Here is a 21,077-nt window from a genome sequence, read left to right as displayed (position 1 = left end):
GGAATGTGAACACTGCAGCTGGACTGCGAGGACCGCGGCGGCCACAGCTGAATAATATATTATTATTATTGAAATGCAAATCAGCTGCTGACAACGAGCACCGGACTACAATCTCATGGAAGAACTAACGGACGCCGCCGAATCGTTCGAAATACGACGTACCGAAGGTAGCTGGTTAATAATTAATATACATTTTTATCCATTGACCATCGATGGTAAACTGGTAAAGAATCTTTATTATTCGAGAAGTGCCGTTGTTATTATATTGTGTTCTGAATGTTGACTCTTTTTTATAGTTGTATCTTGTGTGTTATTGTATATTTGTATGCGCCTGAACCAGTGGCGTACCCAGGGATTTTTAAAGGGCCCGGTCCAAGTTTTTTGACATGTAAAAAGTATGTAATAGGTGATTTGCACCATAAGGATTTTTAATTCTATTAATCAATGGGGGGGGGGGGGGCTTAGGTACGCCTCTGTGACAACAACGGCGCATCTATATTTTTTTTACGGAAGTTGTCAATAGTCATCATAAAATATGTAGATTTGTATATTATTATTATAAAATCAAACAAACTTAAAATATATATAATGTGTATAGAATAAACTGCTAGTGTCTGCTACATTATAGAGTAATTATACATTTTAAATTAAAATAATTATATAATAATCAAAATTCTTTTGATGATTGAGTAAACCACAACTTTTAGATATCTTGGCGCCACTGAGTCTATTATATTATAATATTACAATTTGTTTTTGCCTTTGGGCCCACCAGCCACTGTGATTTTTCTGAGACGTAATTTTCATGTATCAAATCTATAAACTAAAGCTTATAATTAATATGATGTTGTATTATTATCATTATTTTGATTAAGAATTTGTAAATTTAAAATAAAATTTTGGTATTTTGATAGGAATTCAGTATTTAAGGGAGGGAGGTTAAGGTTTAGAGTTTGGATTCATTTTGAACTAGTTTCTATGAATGATAGGCCTTTTCAAATTTCGCACATCACAAGAAAAGTTACTAGTGAATAAAATAATCTAACATTACGCAATAGGTACATACAAAATTTACATACCTAAGTAAAATGTTACATTCTTTAACTTTTACATTTTTTAATACCTTCATAATATATTCCACACTGTTTATTGAAGTCACGTTACATTTTTATTAATTTTTATACTTCTATAGGTACTAAGTACTATTGGTATATTATTTTTTTATAAATATGTTTATGATAACTGCTTTAGAATAAATTATCAATTATGTGTTATAACAGTATAACACTTATAAAATATAAATGTATAGTACAAATACATATAGGTATCGAGAATGTAAATTTACTGTATGTACTATCTCCTGTGTATATAGATATATAACTATATAAGGTATACATTTTTACTAAATGTGTCAAGTAAACAAAGAGTTAAGTCATTAAGTTTGACATACCTTCCAAACCATTAATTATTTTTTACTAGTACCTATATTTGTTTGTTTGTATGATATATAATGATATCCATGTGCCAAACTATCAACGTGGTTATTATAGTAAACGGTCTAAACAGTGACTTTGCAAACACGGACTTTCATTTTTTTTATTTTGCTAATTACTGAATGGGATTTTATTTTTGAAAATGTAAGTAAGTTACATTACAGGTATAAATATGAACTATAATATGATAAATGATAATCATCATCGTCTCATATATTGTTGCATTACATTGATCTGGACGTTCGCGTATATTCTTCCTAAATGTATTGGTATGGCTGTAGAAACCGAAATAATTTTGAACAAGTAGGTAGGTACATATTATTGCATTAAATGTTATATTAAAATTAAAAATTAAAGTAAGCTCCAAGGTAGGTAGATATTGTTTATGTTATTTATGTTAAAATATTAAAATATCCTTACTAAAATTACTATAATAATTAGTACCTATCTAATATTTAATAATATTTTAGAAACATCCTGCGAAATTTCATAATAATTATTAGTTATAAGGATATTATACATTATTTTACATTTTTTATAGTCGAGCAATGGCGCATGACTAACTAAGACTTAGTTACTAAGTTAAAGTAATCACGAAATGGTGAATGTATTATTGAGTTCAATATTTTGTTAATAATAATATTATGTATTATGCCACGTCTTATTGCTTACTACCTGTGGCTTTTTCTACGATGTCTGGGAGATTATATAACACACTGTACAACCTCCCATAGCACAAGTTATTATCAATAATTTTTATCAAAACTTGGATCTTTAAAATGTTGATTAGTGATTAGTTATCGAAATAGTGCGATGTTGATTGTTTTTGTTTTTTAACTTATTTAATATTTAGTTTGTTTTTAGTTATATTATGTTTATGTAAGTAATTTTCAATTTATTACTTAACGCTTGTCTTTTGGCTTGTCACTTTATTATATATTTAGCACTTGAATCGTCATTATTCTTTACGACAGAACAATTGTACGTGTATCACAAATAATTATTGCGAAATACATCGATAATACAGTTTTTGCACGTATTCTTATAATAAATATGTATAGTTTTATGGTGTATACCGTAAATAATATATACAAATAGGTAATAAGTATCTTTACTTTCACTTGAGGTTGTGTTTGATGAGAAAGTTGCAAATAATCCGAAAAAAATAAGTACAGTTAGACAAATTTTGTTTCATATATTTATATAGTATAATATGTACCTATAACTATACCTATAAACTATAAATATATATATATAGTTTCGTTATTAAGAAATACGTTTCTTATATGGTTATTGGATACCAACTTTAAGCCAGGTAAAATATTTATAATTTCAACATCGCATCAGTCGAAAGTATTCAGTGCGACCAGTCCTTGGCCAGAAATTACTTTCTGGCTACTTAAAACAAAATGTATTTATGTTTAGCGCAAACTAAATTTTAAAGAAAAATAAAATTATATTTTCAAAACTTGGAATAATTCTTTTATGTACAATATTTGCTTTGGATTTCGTCACTACATAAATAGACGCACGTATTTCAATAACTAACCGTGGCTTAGGTCTTAGTCCTTAGATCATTATACGAACTCTACCCCATTACATACATGCTATAAGTATAAAATATAAACGTATAGTAGGTATAGGAACTCTAGTATAAGAACATTATTTAAGTATCTATTAATAAGAGTATATTATCTATCATAATCTATAGGTATATTATGTAAATATCTTTCTTTAGTACAATGTTCGCGCTTTACCCATTAGTCATTTGAATATTGTGTTTTTTATTGATACCTATACAGTTTTAGGTATAATATTATATTTATTGATCTAAGAAATCTATACGAATTCGTATTATCACTTTGCTTTTATAATTTATAGTCTCTATTGTACACATATGTCAAATCTAAAATTTCATTATTTTTTTCAATTATATAAGAGGGATAAATGAAATTGGTTGTGATTATTTTATTTTCTATTTTAAATTTAAATTTTTAAATTGTGCTTATGCCATAATTGATCATTTAACATTGTTCTTAATTGATAGTATCAATTAATTTGATTCTAAGGTGTAGTGCTGCTCCTCACAATCGTTTATTGAAAATTACTCCTAGAGTTCAAATTGTTTGATTGTATACTTACCTATATACTTTTATTGTTTTTTAAATCTATTTTATTTAGCATTTATCCACATTAATAATTCAAAAGACACCATAGATTTCTATATTGGTACAGACTACAGAATGAATTCTGTGCATAATATTTACATACCTAGTGCACATGTCACATTCACACATAACTTGAATTATTGCTATTGTCCTAATCTATTGGACCTTTATGATTACATTTTAGTATTTTATATTTTGTTACAAATCATTCTTAAATTATATAATCTGGTATAATAATTAGTCATTGCATGTAGGTATAATATATTATCTCACGGATATTTATCCATTTAGGCATAGTTTGTCAAAGTAGTACGCAGTCCCGAAATGATAGTGGCATTATATTTATAATGTGTTTAGGTGCAATGGGATGTACAGTTATCGGCTTTATAATATACAATTACGTGACCCACATAATATATTATGTAGCCGTCGATCGATTGATCACACAATCACAGCCTCGCCGCGGACAATACTACGGCAGTTGGATAAAATAAATGCTATATATTTTGTGTTACACGTTCTTCTTTTAATACATACATATAAGATATTATATATATATTTTCATATAATATGCAATAAATAAATGTAAGAACCTCGCAGGTTTTGTATTTACCTACTCCGGGGTTGTTGTATACTTATATGCATGTAGTATCGTAATGGTTTTGGTTTTAAGAATTTTTATTAATTTTAGTAACAATATGTCCAATCAAATCTCTGTACTTATATAATTTGTTATATTTTCAATAAAAAGAAATGATTGAAACTTGAATAAGACCGCATGTATAAATAAAATATTTAGATATACTATATATCAGGGGTCACTTACTTATTTCTATGGAGGTTCGTTTTGAAACTTACCAAACTTTGCGCGGTCCAAACAGTTTCAATGACTTTTACACACGTTAATAAATAGGTATTAATAGTCTCCATAATATCATTTTTATTATCAAATTAAGCATTTCCAGCTTCAACCATACATAATCTTTGATTATATCAGCATCGGTGAACGGTTTCATGTGTTTAGCAAGAATCCAGGAAATACGCATAGAAGCCTCTGTACATTTTTCTTGTTCACTCATTGCCTTGTTAATAATTTGAGTTGATGTTGAATAAGATAAATATAAACTCTCAATTTTGGAAAAATTTTTTTATTATGTGATATACATTTTATATGACACATTTATAGTTTTTATAATTTACGAATTTAAAAACTATTCCGTGGATAAGGGTCCGTAAAAAAAGTTCTCGCTGTCCGTATCCGGACCGCGGTCCGCCAGTTGGTGACTCCTGCTATATATACTATAATATAAAATAGGTAGGTAATATTTGTATATCAGGCACGTTCAAGCCCCTTCCGAAATGTACCTATTCTAAAAATATTATTATTGTATAAGTTTGATAACTTTGAGTGGAATTTTTCCATATTAATTTTTTGCGAATTCATAGGGTATTTACTGTTTATAATCTTAGATCTCTGTGAACTGTGGAGGACAGTGTTTGTCATTTATCATTTTCCATGCCTTATGGGGCAACTGTTATGAGTCATAATATGATCAATGATCATACTATAGTTTGATGATTGATTTGTTAATAAGCGTTTTATTTTTGAGACTTGTGTTTAAGGCGAAGTTAATGGAGATGGGATTATATATAGTTGCTTACATTTTTGTTTGGTTTGGTTTGACCAGGTATAATCTTTGGTCTAGTACAATACCTTGGTATTTTGACGATAGTTCTAGCGTAATTATGTTGTTGTTTAGTTTAAGTGGATGACATTAGTTTCGGTTTAGGGTAACGTTCATCACAGTGAATTTATCTTCGTGGATTTTGATTTTCCAGTTTTTCTCAAGAATTAATTTTATTCAAATAACATTTTTAATTAGAAATAATTTCAAGTAATGCTGTGTTGTCAGAAAAAGTACTCAGGAGAGTGTTATTCTAAGTAGTTATATAGCGTAGATATTAAAGCGTTAAGAATAGAGGACACCTTGAGGTAATCCCGCCTTGCCTATTATATATTGAATTTGCAGAAAGGGAAAGCTTTTTTCACTCTCTGGCCTCTGCGTTATAAATTATAATTACGGTTTATTTATTATTATGACTTGTATAATATTATCATCTAGTCATTATTAATCAGTACACCTATGCGTCGGACATTCAGATGAATCAGTTTGTTTATTGAAAAAAAAAAACAATCAAATGGTAATTTTAAAGAAGGGTTCCCTGGAATCTGGATATCTGTAGTTTTTTTTTTATTATTGATCCTTTCTCTCCGGACACCGTGATTGCCCTAAGAAAAATGCCGGCGTCGGTGCGTGTCGCAACCAACGTCTTAGTCCGCTCGGCCACCCCGTCCCCCATGTGTAGTTTGATTGTATCGCTAATGGATTTTGTTGACGATTTCTTACGGATATAATATGGTGTATAAATATTATGTATATATATATTTAATTATTATAAAATAGATAACAATTTATCGATGAACCTTATTAAACGTTATTTAACAGTCACTCTCAGTTTTTGGTTTTAGAATTTCAACTGACCATAAGGAACATTAATTAATTTTTTTTTCTGAAGTTTAAAAACGGTCTACTCCGAAAATAGTGCACTAGTTATAGATACAGCTATACAAATTATACTTTGAACACATACATCACGGTAGTTCTTAAATATAGTTTTATCTTGAGATCTTAAAGTAACTTGAACGTATTATAGTATTGCCTAACCCACGTGCGGCTCAATTTTAAAATAATTTATAAGTTTATATCAATATTCAATATCAATAATAATTATTTTTAATATTTCAATATAAATTCAATAACTGGTTAGATAAATATTGTATATGTTTACATATTTATTATTTACGTTTATGGGTTGGCGTTTTGCTTATCCGTTGTCCATTATAAAATATGATGAAATAGGATACATTTATGCGATATTCAACAATATAATATATTTATGTGTGGCGCGGTCCGTAGTCCGTACACTCAACTGCAGAAATGCTCTGCAAGTGTACGACTACATATCGGCCGGTGTTGCTAGCTCCTGGATGGGTGACCATCCGGGATTTTTAGCTACAAATCCTTTCCACACATACAAATGTGTTCCAACCATTCCTCCCCCCTACAAACAAAAAAAAATAACTATATATATTTATATAGGTACCTATATTACTGTAACATTGATTTCACGTTGAAATAAAAAAAAATCTTATAACGATTGTTATAGTACCAGTTATACTTGATACATGGTACCTACTATACTTATACCTATATACCTACATATACAAGTAAGTACTCTATGATGTGTTTGGGGATGGTGACGCGGATTTTTGGGGGGAGGGGCAGGGCTAAGGCTCGCGGTACACTCGCCGCCGCTGACCGTTATCGTTTCGACCAAAAGTTTTTACGCTGGGGTTGCGGAGGGGAGAGAACTAGCGAGCGCGCGCGCGCGCGTTTTGCGATCGTCGCTCACGCATGGTTGCTGTGAGCGCGCGCTGTTGCACATGTCCCGACACTCAGTCCGCCGCACATTGTCGATAATCGCGCGTTGGTGTACGGTACATCATAGTCAACGAGCCGCACTATTCTTGTCCTCCGTCGCTGTTTTTCCGCGTTCACATTGGGCCGCGTAATTTCATAATAATATAACGTAGGTAGATTATTATTATTTATTCATGAAAACCCTTTTTCTTGTGTTTTTATAAATTATTCCGCCCACACACCCCCGCGACAAAAACTCATGCCTAGCACAAACTTTTAATGATTTTAGAAAAAAACACACTTCAAATTGTTAGGATTACGTGATCAATATAATTATACAATATCGTATAATAGTACACTATTTACTGTTACTTATTCGTCTTCATTCCGTGTCTATATTGTTGTTATTAGCCAGCGGTGAACTATTATAGTGCCGCCGGATCGCAGAGAAGAAGATCGAGACGTGACGGCTGACTTCGCTGCCACTGCTGGTGCAGAGATGAGCGAGACCAAACTGTTGATTGGCAGCGATATGATCGCGTCCAAAGACATGCTCAACCCGTTCGTACACCATCTGGAGCTGACTTCCACCTACGACAAGTTTAAGGTAAATCTGTTTAGATATTTAAAAATGTTTTTAATTTATTTATACTTTACCAAAATGTTAGCTTGAATGTAGTGATGGGCGATAGCCACACATCATAGGTACAGTTGTGTAAACATACCTTATATTTAATCAGTTAATGTGTAATGTTAGTTATAAATTATAATAATTGTGCATTGTAATTTGTAGACTGTATAGTTGTCTCAAATGTAATCAAACAAGTATAGGTACCTAACTGTTTATCCAACAATTGGATATAATATATTAATTGAACATATTTATAATATTTACATAATTAATTTAACTATAATTAATAACTAAGTCTACATTTATTGTTTACTAAATGTGGACACTTGGGTTACTATACTAAATTATGGTCATAGTATCGACTATGATTTTTTTATCATTCACTGTAGTGAAATAATTTTTTATCGTATATAGGCACCACTTTTGTAACTTACGCCTGTTTGTATTTATTAAATAAACAATAATATTATGTATTTTATTATAATCCGCATAAAACATATTATATTTTATTTATTATTATATCGTCCACGAATAATTATTCAATTGTATGGTGTATCGCGTGTTAATATTGTCCGTACACACGGTTATTAACTGGCATAAAACATTATGTGTAGACTGTAGGTAGTATAATATTGTCCTAGTGTCCTAGTATATTACTGTTTTCCTCGTAGTTGTACTCGTATATATTTCTCTTTGCTGATCGTTAAATGTATAATATATTACAAAAATTCATAAACATATACATAAATTACCTAAACCAGCTGTTTTGTAGGGCTTACGACGTTCTAATCGATTACAACGCGAGTGAGCTAAATTCGTAAAATAAAATGTTATTCCGTATTCGATAAGAACGATTTCTTTCAAACTATCACTTATCAGTTTATCAGTTTAGATACTTGGATTTTTTGTCCAACCTTAGGTATATTTTACACATTTAAATTTTCAAAAATATTCTGATTGCCATAAATAATTACCCTACATACCTATTGTTACTAAAACAACGAAACATAACTTTTTCGATTGAGTCAAACTTGGCGCTGCGGTTGGACGTGATACCTATTAGAAAATAGTAAATACAGCCCGACGACAACGATCGGGTTCAGCAACCGATGAGAACATTGCATTCACTTTAATTATACCTACCTATACATTTTACAACTTATGCAGCAGTGATCACTAATCACTATAGGTACCATATATATATGCTAATAATACTATAATTGCTACCGAAATTTAAACGCACCAAATCATCATCGTCATCTACACAATAGCTAGGTAGTAGTATAGTAGTAGTAACGATTCATCCATTTCGAATTTCGATAGCATAATATTTACTGTTTTGAATTCTACGAAATTGAATGTGATTATTATAGTTTTTTTGCCGTGGAAAACTTAACTTTTTATCGAGCGTTCATTGTTCACATTATAAGTAAATACATATTCATATTTTTTTTTTTTATACTACTTCAACGCAATTATTTGAGGTACATTTCCTAATCATCGAGTATCGAAAACACTAGTGAAATATTCACTATCTATTTGTTCCACGGAAGTAAACATCCGTTATTATACAGTCATTACGCGTACATAAGGATTCGGTTAAAAACTTTCTTTAAAGACACACATGATTTTCATTATATACTACACTTACTTAAGTAGGCATCTATAATAATATGGTTGTCGGGTGATAGTATACGTTTACTATTATTACGTTACAGGAATTAAAACAAAAAGTGTTCGTTTTGTTCATTATGTTCGACGTCAAAGATAGGTATACTATACAATATGCACATTTCAGCGTAGTTCTGCAGCAGTGTGCAATATCAAAATAGGCGTACAGACGTCATGAGAGTTTTACTGGACGACCGCCAGGATGGATTTTTATACAGAGGTGCCATAGGTGCCATATAGGTACGCACTGCAGTTTAGCAACCTGGTATTTTTTGTTTGTGGTTATCATTCCGTGACGTAACTCTGATTTCTACGGAAGTGTATATTATATATTATCAAATACATCATGTTGTAATGTACATAAGTGTATAATATATTTAAACGCGAAGAGCGATTTTCTCAACTAGTTATTATTTATTCCGAGCGCAGTGTGCGTGCAATTTCGTATCATAAATATATGAGTGCGTAGATATTAAGATTTTGACGATGAAGTCGAAATATGTTGTGACGTTGTTTTCTATTATTTGATTATACAAGTTTGCCTTGGTGGTTATAAATTCTGATGAAGTTTTGACGCTACATGTATAATTAAAGACGTTTAGCTGATGGAGGGCGGAGATCTGGATTAAAAAAAAATCAAGCGGAATCGTTTACAAATCATTGTAATAATAATTATGTAATCAGATTCAAACAGAACTCTTTATTTACTAGATATGTTGATTATTATTGAAAAAAAACAATGGATATTAATAGGGAATAGGCAGTAATAAATACTAATATTATGCATTTAAGGTTTTATTTTGAAGAAATCTATCATGTAAATTTTATTGTGTAGAGTGTGGTTTACCCTGATGAGATAACAATACTCGAAAAATCATGTTTAAATATACTATATGAATTTTTAATTTTTGTACAGACTCGGACTATAGTATTATACATTAAGTCATATAAATTATACCTATATCTACTGTTTAAAAAAATAATCACATATTTCTACAAAATATTCTTTCTACATTATAGTAGTATTTTTGTTATTAAACGGAACGAAAAAATAAAATAAAAAAATATACATTTAGAAATAATAATAAAAAAAAACAACTGTAGAATACAGTGTTCGTATAAATAAAAAGGTAAAAACATAATTTAACTCAGTTTTTCAGAAATAAACGCATTGAAATACTAAGATATATATTGTGTATATATAATGTAAAATATTAAAAATAATAATCAAAACAAAACTATAAACTTTAAATTTGATATAATTACGAGTATTTAAAAAATTGTATTAATAAATCATATAATTAGGTACTATTTGTTTTTTGCTTGTATACTAGTACTGAATAGTCATTAATTATGACTCATAATTTTTATCAATATAATTAAAATATATCGAAAAAACAATTTTAAATTAAATATTAGAGTAGAATTATCTAACTCAAATGCAGGCTGACACTCATTGTACCCTAATTCGTGTTTAAAAACATATGCTACTTTAATTAGTTTGTCGTAATATTTATTAGGAACTGTATACCTAATATGTATATGGTTGCTAATTTTTATGTTTTTATTCGTACCATTTTTCAAGTACATAAACACAAATATAACGCTCTAAGTATCTTGTAAAAATGTATATTGATGCGTTTGAAGTGCGTTTAAACTCAAATCTATAGGGCTTTGGACTTTTACCTATTCAAGTATTCAACATTTTAGGTTTCTAATATACTTTATGTACAAGGTATACCTGATATTTTTGTGTCCGTCGCGACTTTAGTTGTCATGGTTATCAATACCATTATTGATTTTGTGAAACTAGTATATTTTGGGCTTTGGCCTATACTCCCGTTAATATATATGATAGCAGTTGGATAGGTGTATCATTGTCTTAAATAAAATGCTTTATTGACGTCTAATCGATTAAATATTTTGATACGTATCTGTACTTATTCAATATTCTTTATAATATTATATATAAGACATTTTGAAATTCAAACATTCGTTGGCTTATAGTTTCAGTTTGTGTTACGTCAATTTGGAGATTCCGAATCGTGTATGATATATTATTATATTATATACCTACTATAGGGAATTAAGGTGATTTTTTTTGTATAATATAATAATGTGTTACATAAAATTGTTTACAGCGTTTCAGTTTAGTAGTAAAATATATAAAGACTAAAATGATTAAATACGTAGGTATTTATACATTTCGCTTACGTTTTTACACATATTATTTTTTTTTTTTTTTTTTTTTTTTTTATTGAGTAACCCGCGGCAACATAGGCCATTGGGTGTGGGGAGGGTACTGTAGGTTTTATATTGGGTAGGTTTGGTAGGTTTTATATTGGGTAGGTTGGTACACGTGTGTGTTGTGTTTGGCAGAATTTCTAATGGGGCACCCGTAGGTTTCTGCCGTGCCCCGGGGTGGGGGGATGGCGGCACTTGTTCTCCGGACACCGTGACTTGCCCGAAGAAAAATGCCGCCCAGTGGCCGGGAGTCGAACCCGCGACTGCCAGCGCCGCAGTCGACGCGTTAGACCGCTCGGCCACCTCGTCCCCCACATATTATTTTGTTTATATATTATATATATATATATGATATATACATATAATATGTACAATCAATAACTATAATATATACTGACATATTATTCTGTGTACAGTACAACATTACTGAAAATTTATGAAAAATATTATAAAACATATATATATATATATACCATGTGGAAACGTTTTCTCTGAAAATGTTTACAGTGTTTTAGTATAGTAGTAAAATATCTTAAGACTAAAATGATTAAATACGTAGGTATTTACATTTCGTTTACGTTTTTACACACATAATTTTGTTTATATATTATATAATATATATAAATGATATATACATATAATATGTACATATTATAAAACATATATATATATGTCTTATAATATTTTTATAAATACCATAATAATATAATATATTTATATATATCATGCCTAGAAACGTTTTCTCGCCTACCAGCTACGCTCTAAATATATACGTATATACATATTAAATACTATGTATAGTATAATATATTCACTACAATCGCGCGGCATGTATTATTATTCTCAACTCTAAAGTCTATATCGATCTCAAACACTGGTGTATATAATATATAACTATACATGACATAAGTATATAATATAACATGCGTATATTATTATTGTGGTAACTGTTTCGAACTTCCCGGCAATAAGACCTTTCGACTTCATTCAAACGAACCTTAGTCTATACATCGTTTGATGATATACATATTACATACACAATAAACATTACACACACCGCAGACGCGGGTCGTGTGCTAATATCGACATGCAGTTGTTATAAATTTTAAGTCTGCCGAATATTCATCGTTTTGGAATAAAAAATAAATTGGGACATGTCGTGTAAAATTTAGTTTTGAACGCATTTTCTATTATAAGTAAGTACACATAGTAAGTAAGTCACAAGCAAAGACTTAAAGGAGTAGATATATTTCTTTATCTTTATGATGTAAACTGTATGTATATTTAAATAAAATAAATATTAAAAAAGGTGGATAAGTGGATGTCGCTCTGCTGTACAGTAGGTTACAAGTGGGTCACTGTAATGGATGGTGTTAAATTTGAATTGTATTATTTTTAATTCGTTTTTTTTTTTTTTTTGACGTTGTGGAAATCGATATTATTATTACTATTTTCCGTCACGAGTTGGTAACGCAAACGGACGAAACTGTCGAAATACCTAATAAACGCGCGTCAACTCTGCTACTGAGTACTGACCGATGACTGTCGCAGATCGCGTCTCCCAAGACGTGTCAGTCCCCGCGGTCACTGAGTGGTTTGTTATTATTTTATCGTTCGTTCTTTCCTTCCTTCGAACACACTTTGTACACATATAATTATAACAAATAGAACTAAGAACTATAGAAGTTAAACAGGAAAATAATTTCTTTATCTATATAAATGTAAATACTAAATAATAATTATTATCCTCCGTGGCCGTGCCATCAGCTGCACATCAACATTGTGATTATGATTTGTGATTTATGTTGTAGTTTTGAGAATTGCATTGTTATTGTTTTCTTTGCGTTTGGAAATTATCTCATGGAAGATAAAATTTGAGAATTATCATAGAATAAAAACGCAATAATTTAAATTTAAAACAGTTTAAATATTATCGAAATTTTACATCGAAATATCAAAAAGGTGGATAAGTGGATGTCGCTCTGCTGTACAGTAGGTTACAAGTGGGTCACTGTAATGGATGGTGTTAAATTTGAATTCAATGATATAATATCATTGTATAAGAAAAACGATTCTGAGCGAAAACGGTCAGTCAGCCTATGATTTTACCAAGTATATTTGATGATATTATTGTGAATAAAGTAATTTATATATAACCTATTTACGTGGAGCCTTGTTTTAAATTTTCAATCCTTACTACAAAATAATTATTAAATTTTAAATTTGATATATTTTGATACAATTCGAACTTTAAATGCTTATAATTAAAAACTGTGACTAAGGATTTTTAATTTTTTTCATCTGCCTTTGAAACAATAACCTGGGAGCCTTCTATTAAATTTTCAAGCTTTTTTACTCAACAGATAAAATTTTATTGATATTTATAGAAAAAAAAACTTAAAAAATTGAAAACTGACAATGGCCGTAAACAGCTCAAAAAGAGTCAAAATATTTTGTAAATTTTATGGTGCATAGAAAATGCTAATATAAACATTCAGTCAAAATTTCATGTCCCTACGGTCATTTGTTTTAGAGTTACACCAAAAACCAAAATCGATTTTCTTGAAAACAGATTTTGCGTAAAAATTCCCATTTTTCCTTAATTTTTACTTTTGACCCCCCAAAGTACCAACTAGATTCACTTTCCTATCAGAAAAGTTACTATTGAAGAAAATCCAAGCACTTTTACTGTCCTAAAAGGTGATGACAGACACAAAAATAAAAAAAAAAATAAAAAAAAATAAAAAAATAAAAAAAAATAAAAAAAAAAACACACATCATTGTAGAATCAATACATTCATCGCTTCGCTCAGAATCTAAAATAAAAAAAAAAATAAAAAGTAAAAAAAAAAAACACACATTGTAGAATCAATACATTCATCGCTTCGCTCAGAATCTAAAAAATGTTATTGATTTTTGTAATAAAGACTTTAGTACCTACCTACCTCGATTCTTCTGTTTGAGATTGTATCCAGTATATTAGTATAATATAGTATACCTAATTATATAGTATATGATAAGCATGATACATTGATACATATTATTAAAAAAGGTGGGCAAGTGGATGTCGCTCTGCTGTACTGTAGGTTACAAGTGGGTCACTGTATAATGGATGGTATTAAATTTGAATTCAATGATATATCATTGTATAAGAAAAACGATTCTGAGTGGAGACGATATGTCAGTCTAGGTATAAGACATATTATACACTTATCTATGGTATTAAAAAAAAAATTGACCTATAATAAATTCCAAATTAATCATATCACAATATCCATTAGGTACATATAACGCGTTATACATCAACAACAAACCGTGATACTATCATCATAATATATCGATGAAAATATTACAAATTAGAAGTTTCAAGTGCCCACGAATAATATTATACAATCACAACAAAATAACTAAAATAGTTATTCTAGGTTTTTATGTAATTTCGTCCAAATTTGAACTTAAAATGACTATACAAATAAACTGTGCTTGTGTATTTTTTAGATTTTTTGGTAACCGAATTATCTATTTACATGGAATCTTGTTTTAAATTTTCAATCCTTAGCTATAAAAACTGAGCATTTTATAATTTATTAATTACAATGGTTGATAATTTTCGAGATTTTGAAAAATTCTGTCCAAATTTGATCTTTAAATGCTTATAAAAAAAAACTGTGCCTATGTATTTTCAATATTTTTCAACTGCTATTGTAAAAATATATCAGGAGTCTTGTATTAAATTTTTACACTTTTTGGCCCAACAGATAAAACTTTATTGATATTTATAGAAAAAAAAACTAAAAAAATTGAAAACTGAAAATGCCCGTAAACAGCTCAAAAAGTGTCAAAATATTTTCAAAATTGTATGGTGTATAGGAAATGCTAATATAAAAATTCAGTGAAATTTTCAAGTATCTACAGTTATTCGTTTTTGAATTACAAGAAAATAAGGAAATCGGTACATGAGAAATCGAGTGAATATCTAATGTTGTAAAAATATGAATTTAAAACGCTCATAAAAATTTAATTTGACTTTCTTGTAGAAATTTTTTTTTTGATAAAGTTAGACAAACTTATGAGGAATCTTGTATTAGATTTTAAAATCTTAGATTTAAAAAGAAAATTTTTTATGAATTTCTAACTCAAAATAATTTGCAAATTTTCGTGATTTTTCCGTATTTTTTCAAGATTTGAACTTTAAACGTGTATAAAAAAAAACTGTGACTAAGGATTTTAAATTTTTTTCATCTGCCTTTGAAACAATAACCTAGGAGCCTTCTATTAAATTTTCAAGCTTTTTTACCCAACAAATAAAATTTTATTGATATTTATAGAAAAAAAATTTAAAAAAACTGAAAACTGACAATGTCCGTAAACAGTTCAAAAAAAGTCAAATTATTTTCAAAATTGTATTGTGTATAGAAAATGCAAATATAAACAACCAGTGAAAATTTCATGCATCTACGGTCATTTGTTTTAGAGTTACACCAATAACCAAAATCGATTTTGTTAAAAATCGATTTTGCGTAAAAATTCCCGTTTTTTCCTTAATTTTTCTTTTGTTTTTCACATCGCTTTTGAAAACTACTGGGAAATTAAAATTTTGACCTCCCCAATGCACCAACGATATTCACTTTCCCATCGAACAAGATACTGAAGTCGAAAATCGAAGCATTATTTCGACTACTTATCGTGTACACAGACACAAAAATAAAATAAAAAAAAAATAAAAAAAAAAATAAAAAAAAAAATAAAAAAAAAAACACACATCATTGTAAAATCAATACATTCATCGTTTCACTCAGAATCTAAAATACTATATAGGTATGTATGAATTTTCATAAATTTTATGAAGTTAAAATGTTTGTTTTTTACAAATATTAAATATACGTCATAAATATCACCCTCGCAAAATAGTCATATAGTTACGCCACTGGTCTGTCCTTAAACGTGATGGAAATTTATGCTGATAGCCTGACAAACACATTTTGTGTAGGTACTCAGTGGCTTATATATATGTATACAGAAATTACATACATTGTCGTGTTAAACTTTAGACAATCGATTGAAGTAGTGTATTATCTTACACAGGTGTATGTACGATAATAATAGTAATAAAACAATAACAGTGCATTGTTATTGTGGTTGCATATGCGCATATTGTGTATAGTTTATGTATATTATATTAAATATGGATATATTATGTAATCATTATAAGTATATTATAGCAGGTTTATGTAAAATACAATGTACCTACTCACAATTCACTTATACCGGACGTCGTTGCACCGCGTTCTTGTCTTGTATAATAATTATCGCGTTCGCGATTTCAATATTGGTATAAACACTAATTAATGTATATTGTATGCTATTATTAATACCGAGTGCGTTAAATCGATATCATCTGAAATGTGCATGGTATTATTAAATTTATTGAAACTTTATAATATTATACCTAGACATATTTAGTAAAACCTCCTTATAACAGAATCGGTAGGTACCAACTACCAACTGATTTTTCCGTTATAGGGATACTAAAATATACGGGATGTATGTTGTACGGGACTGTTGTTATTTTCTGTTGTAAGGAAATTTACGTCTTATACCCGATATAAGGAGGTTTTACTGTATATCATATAATTTATTATATGATATATGGAAAATTTGTTCAACTTAAATCACTATATTAATTCATTATCATAATATAATTTAAGTAGGTAGTTAATTAAGAAATATGATAAAAATATAATAATTTATGTAATGTAATAATGCACTCATATATTGATGAATGGACGTGACAAATATATCTTTCCCAGAATATATATTATATTATTATTTATTTCGTGATTTTTTTTTTTTAATATAGTTTGTTACATTTTGCATATTACATTATGCTAGATCATAACTCATAATATATATTTATTAATATTATATGTAATGGCCATATTGAAAGATATCTCTATGAATTATAGTCGTGAAAACTCGAAAAGTTGAAGTGAAATAAAAAAAATAGATTCGAGATGATAAGTATAGTAATCGAGATACCCAACTCGAATTCAACCTAACTTAACCCTCAAGGAGGATAAAAAAAATCTAGTTGTCAAGTTTTTTGAGTTATTGTGATTCGACTGTATATATTAATTACATTAGAAGGTTTTTCTCTAATCATTTACGATAACAATGTTGTCGTTTATATTATTTAGAGGATTTAGAATAATAACACCTATATGTTATAATTCCGATAAGGTAAAACCAATTACAATTTTGCTGTTCAATGTTTTCCGGGGTGTTTTCATATTAAAAATATTTTCCACGATATAACCACATTTGACTATATATATATATATATATTGTATAAGTGTATACCACACATTGCTTAAAACAAAATATTATGTACCTATTTAGTTTACATACATAATAATTTATTCGACAACAGTATGACACTTAGTTATCGTAGTTAGAACTTAGAATAGTGCCCACACCCAGACACAGTTATATACTAATTTTAGCTATTATTATATTAAGATAATTACTTGTCTATATTCTTTTACCTTTTTGTAATGTGAATTCTATATTTTTCAAACTTTACCAAGGATATCAGCAATATAATACACAAATGTTCCTTAATGACGTGTCATGTAAGTACTTCCGATGTAGGACCTTGAACATATTATATTATACAGGATTATAATATAATTTAGTGCGTTTGAAGCCTTAGAACATATGAGTTGACATAAACCTAGACGAAAATAAGACTAACTATCGTCCATTGCTGATGTATATAGTATGCAAAACATTTAAGTATAATTCTTACTATTTGTTCACCATAATCTGGTTTAAAAATGTCTATTATCTGCTATACCTACATATATTGTATTATTTGCAGTATTATAAATTATAATAGTATTGTTATTATTTGTGTATAGTATCTATATGATATAGCTTACTTAATTCATAATTATTATATGAGTACATATAAAACTATAATGATAATATATCACTGATCGCTACATCCCAAAAACTAAAAACGTACTACCTAACTTGAAATTTGGAATAGTGGTTCCTTTAATGATCTATATGTGCAAGAAAAAAGGATTTTCCAATATTCGCATTTTAAATAGGGGTTGAAACAGGGATTTTGAGATTCACGGTGGAAATTGAAACTTTTTTTTGTTTATAAATGGATGCCTTTGGTTACTCGGGCTGATTAGGTACAAATATGCATCAAATCGTCGCGTTTAGGTATACGGTATCGATTAAAAAAACTATGTCTTAAAACCAAATGTATGTGTGTAGATTATATATACTCAGAAAACACTCTATTGAATTGATCGAAAATCTCAGAGAATGTCTTTAGAAATATCAGAAAAGTTTAGAGAGTAAGTAGTTTAAACCACGTTAAAAAATATACCCAGGCAGTGCTAAATATAATCCGCGAATTGCGGTTGCCCATCTAGGTCGAATTTTTTCATAAATCTAGGTACACTGACGCCGATTTGTCAGTAACACTGAGATACACTCACACCAAGGTACATCTATATAACGTATATACTATATGGGATTTGTAACAAAAAAAAAAAACAACTGCACACGTGTTTAGTCGGGATAGTATAGTTGATAATATACAATTCAAATTAATAATATTATATCGTGTCTCGAGTATAGGTACCTACTTTTCGTATAAGTAATTTACATTTAAATAGGCCGTACACATCTATCATCATTATTGTTTAATAACGGAACCTTTTGTTTTATTTCAGACTGCATTTTTCACTATAGTCGTTCTACCCGTTCGGATAGTTGCCATTTTGGTTTTGCTGTTTATAGCTTGGCTGTTGGCGACCATTGGTTTGACCGGTGTTAATCAAACCGAATTATCAGAGAGACCACTTGTCGGATGGAGACGGTAAGTTTCACGAAAACCAACCAAACCTAAGACTTTTCACATTGCCACCTATACTATATACTATTTATACACGTAATAATGTGTATATAATATGCCTATATTTTTCAGTTATTAAAATAATTTTATTCATATAAGTACCTATATTTTTATAGAAGTATATAGATCACAGCTCACAGGGGTATAAATTGTGAACCAAGCTGAACAGCGATTTTTAATTTGAATCAAGACCTTCGTCTCCTTTTTTTTAGTATAATATTTTTATTGGCATATATTTCTACCATCTACTATCCTACTATATAACAGTACAGCCAATAATACCAATTCACTCCTAATCTTATGGCGTTATATTGAGTTTACGATTTAGAACGTTTATTATATATGTTCACATATGTATGCAGTGACTCGTCAATATAATTCATTATTGTTACCTTTAGCTGTTTTAAATTTGACACGTTGGGCTATAAAAACTAATAAGTAATAATATTCGTTCTTATCTAAATTGAACAAGGTTAATACTAATTATACTATGTACCTAAAAGTATATCGTAATAACCAAAGTCTTACATAATTAAAAGTTATAAATTAATAACGTTTTGTCAAAATCATTTAAAATAATAACTAGATCATAATTCTTAATTTTATTATTTATTTTATTCTGTCCCAAAAACCTGCAGATTACAGTAGGTATTATAGACAAATCAAAAAGCAATCCATTTTGAATTTAATATGAATATAATATTATAATAATATGTTAAAAATGGTTTTAAATAAACGTTTTATTTTATAATAATATAATGTGACAAATCGAATTATATATAATTGTAGATAATAATTATTAATACAGTCATCAGACTATCAGTACTGCCATACTGGATTATATAATTTCTATTGTTGCACTGTAATTTATTATATGAACTGCATATATTCCGGTTAACTATTAATTATTCACGCATAATAGACCGATATTATATTATTTTAATATTAAGTATATTTTAAAATTTAAATACAGTGTTTTCACCGAAACGTCGATTGGTATTATACGAGGAGCTATAGAAACACAATATTTTATAAATATAAAAGCGGTAACAATAATCAATCAATTTGTTTAATCGAAATAAATTATGGTGTTTATTATTGATTAGATATTATATAATATAGGCACTTCAGTTTTTGTTTCTGTGAAAGGATCGCAGCATTTAAATCGTTATACCTAATACAATAATAGAAAGGCGGATATTTAAGAATTGCATGTTATAAGTATACACTTTACATATATTTTATTATTAATGTCGATTGTCGGTTGTCCATGCTTAAAAGCTTTCTGCAATACACTATTTTTGTCTCAATTTGTGTCATACATTCGTTTAAACATGTACGATTATGTACTACATATTATATACATAAAATAATGTTACTTTATGATTTGTATTTTTCACTTATAATTTCATAACATAATATAATGTTTAAAAAATGTTGGTATTTCTATTA

General features: G+C 28.9%; 1 protein-coding gene across 7 annotated transcripts in view; it reads left to right on the top strand.

Annotated features, from left to right (window-relative positions):
- The first annotated feature begins 22 nt into the window (after nt 1–22).
- Nucleotides 23–21,077, top strand: part of LOC132938991 (lysophosphatidylcholine acyltransferase) — a 34,418-nt gene continuing 13,363 nt past the window's right edge. Inside the window, exons 1-3 of one of the 7 annotated variants that reach the window (XM_061005977.1) lie at nt 23–167; nt 7,555–7,750; nt 19,444–19,589. In XM_061005977.1, coding sequence (XP_060861960.1) covers nt 7,643–7,750; nt 19,444–19,589 — 254 coding nt within the window. In that variant the 5' untranslated portion in view covers nt 23–167; nt 7,555–7,642. Of the gene's footprint in view, nt 168–371; nt 396–2,232; nt 2,373–2,451; nt 2,475–7,137; nt 7,317–7,554; nt 7,751–19,443; nt 19,590–21,077 lie in introns of those variants that run through there. The other 6 variants (XM_061005979.1, XM_061005976.1, XM_061005980.1 and 3 more) reach the window with 6 other exon arrangements.

This window comes from Metopolophium dirhodum, chromosome 2 (genome assembly GCF_019925205.1).
Source record: "Metopolophium dirhodum isolate CAU chromosome 2, ASM1992520v1, whole genome shotgun sequence".
In the NCBI taxonomy this organism is placed as follows: domain Eukaryota; kingdom Metazoa; phylum Arthropoda; class Insecta; order Hemiptera; family Aphididae; genus Metopolophium; species Metopolophium dirhodum.
This window is presented reverse-complemented; position numbering and strand designations above follow the sequence as displayed.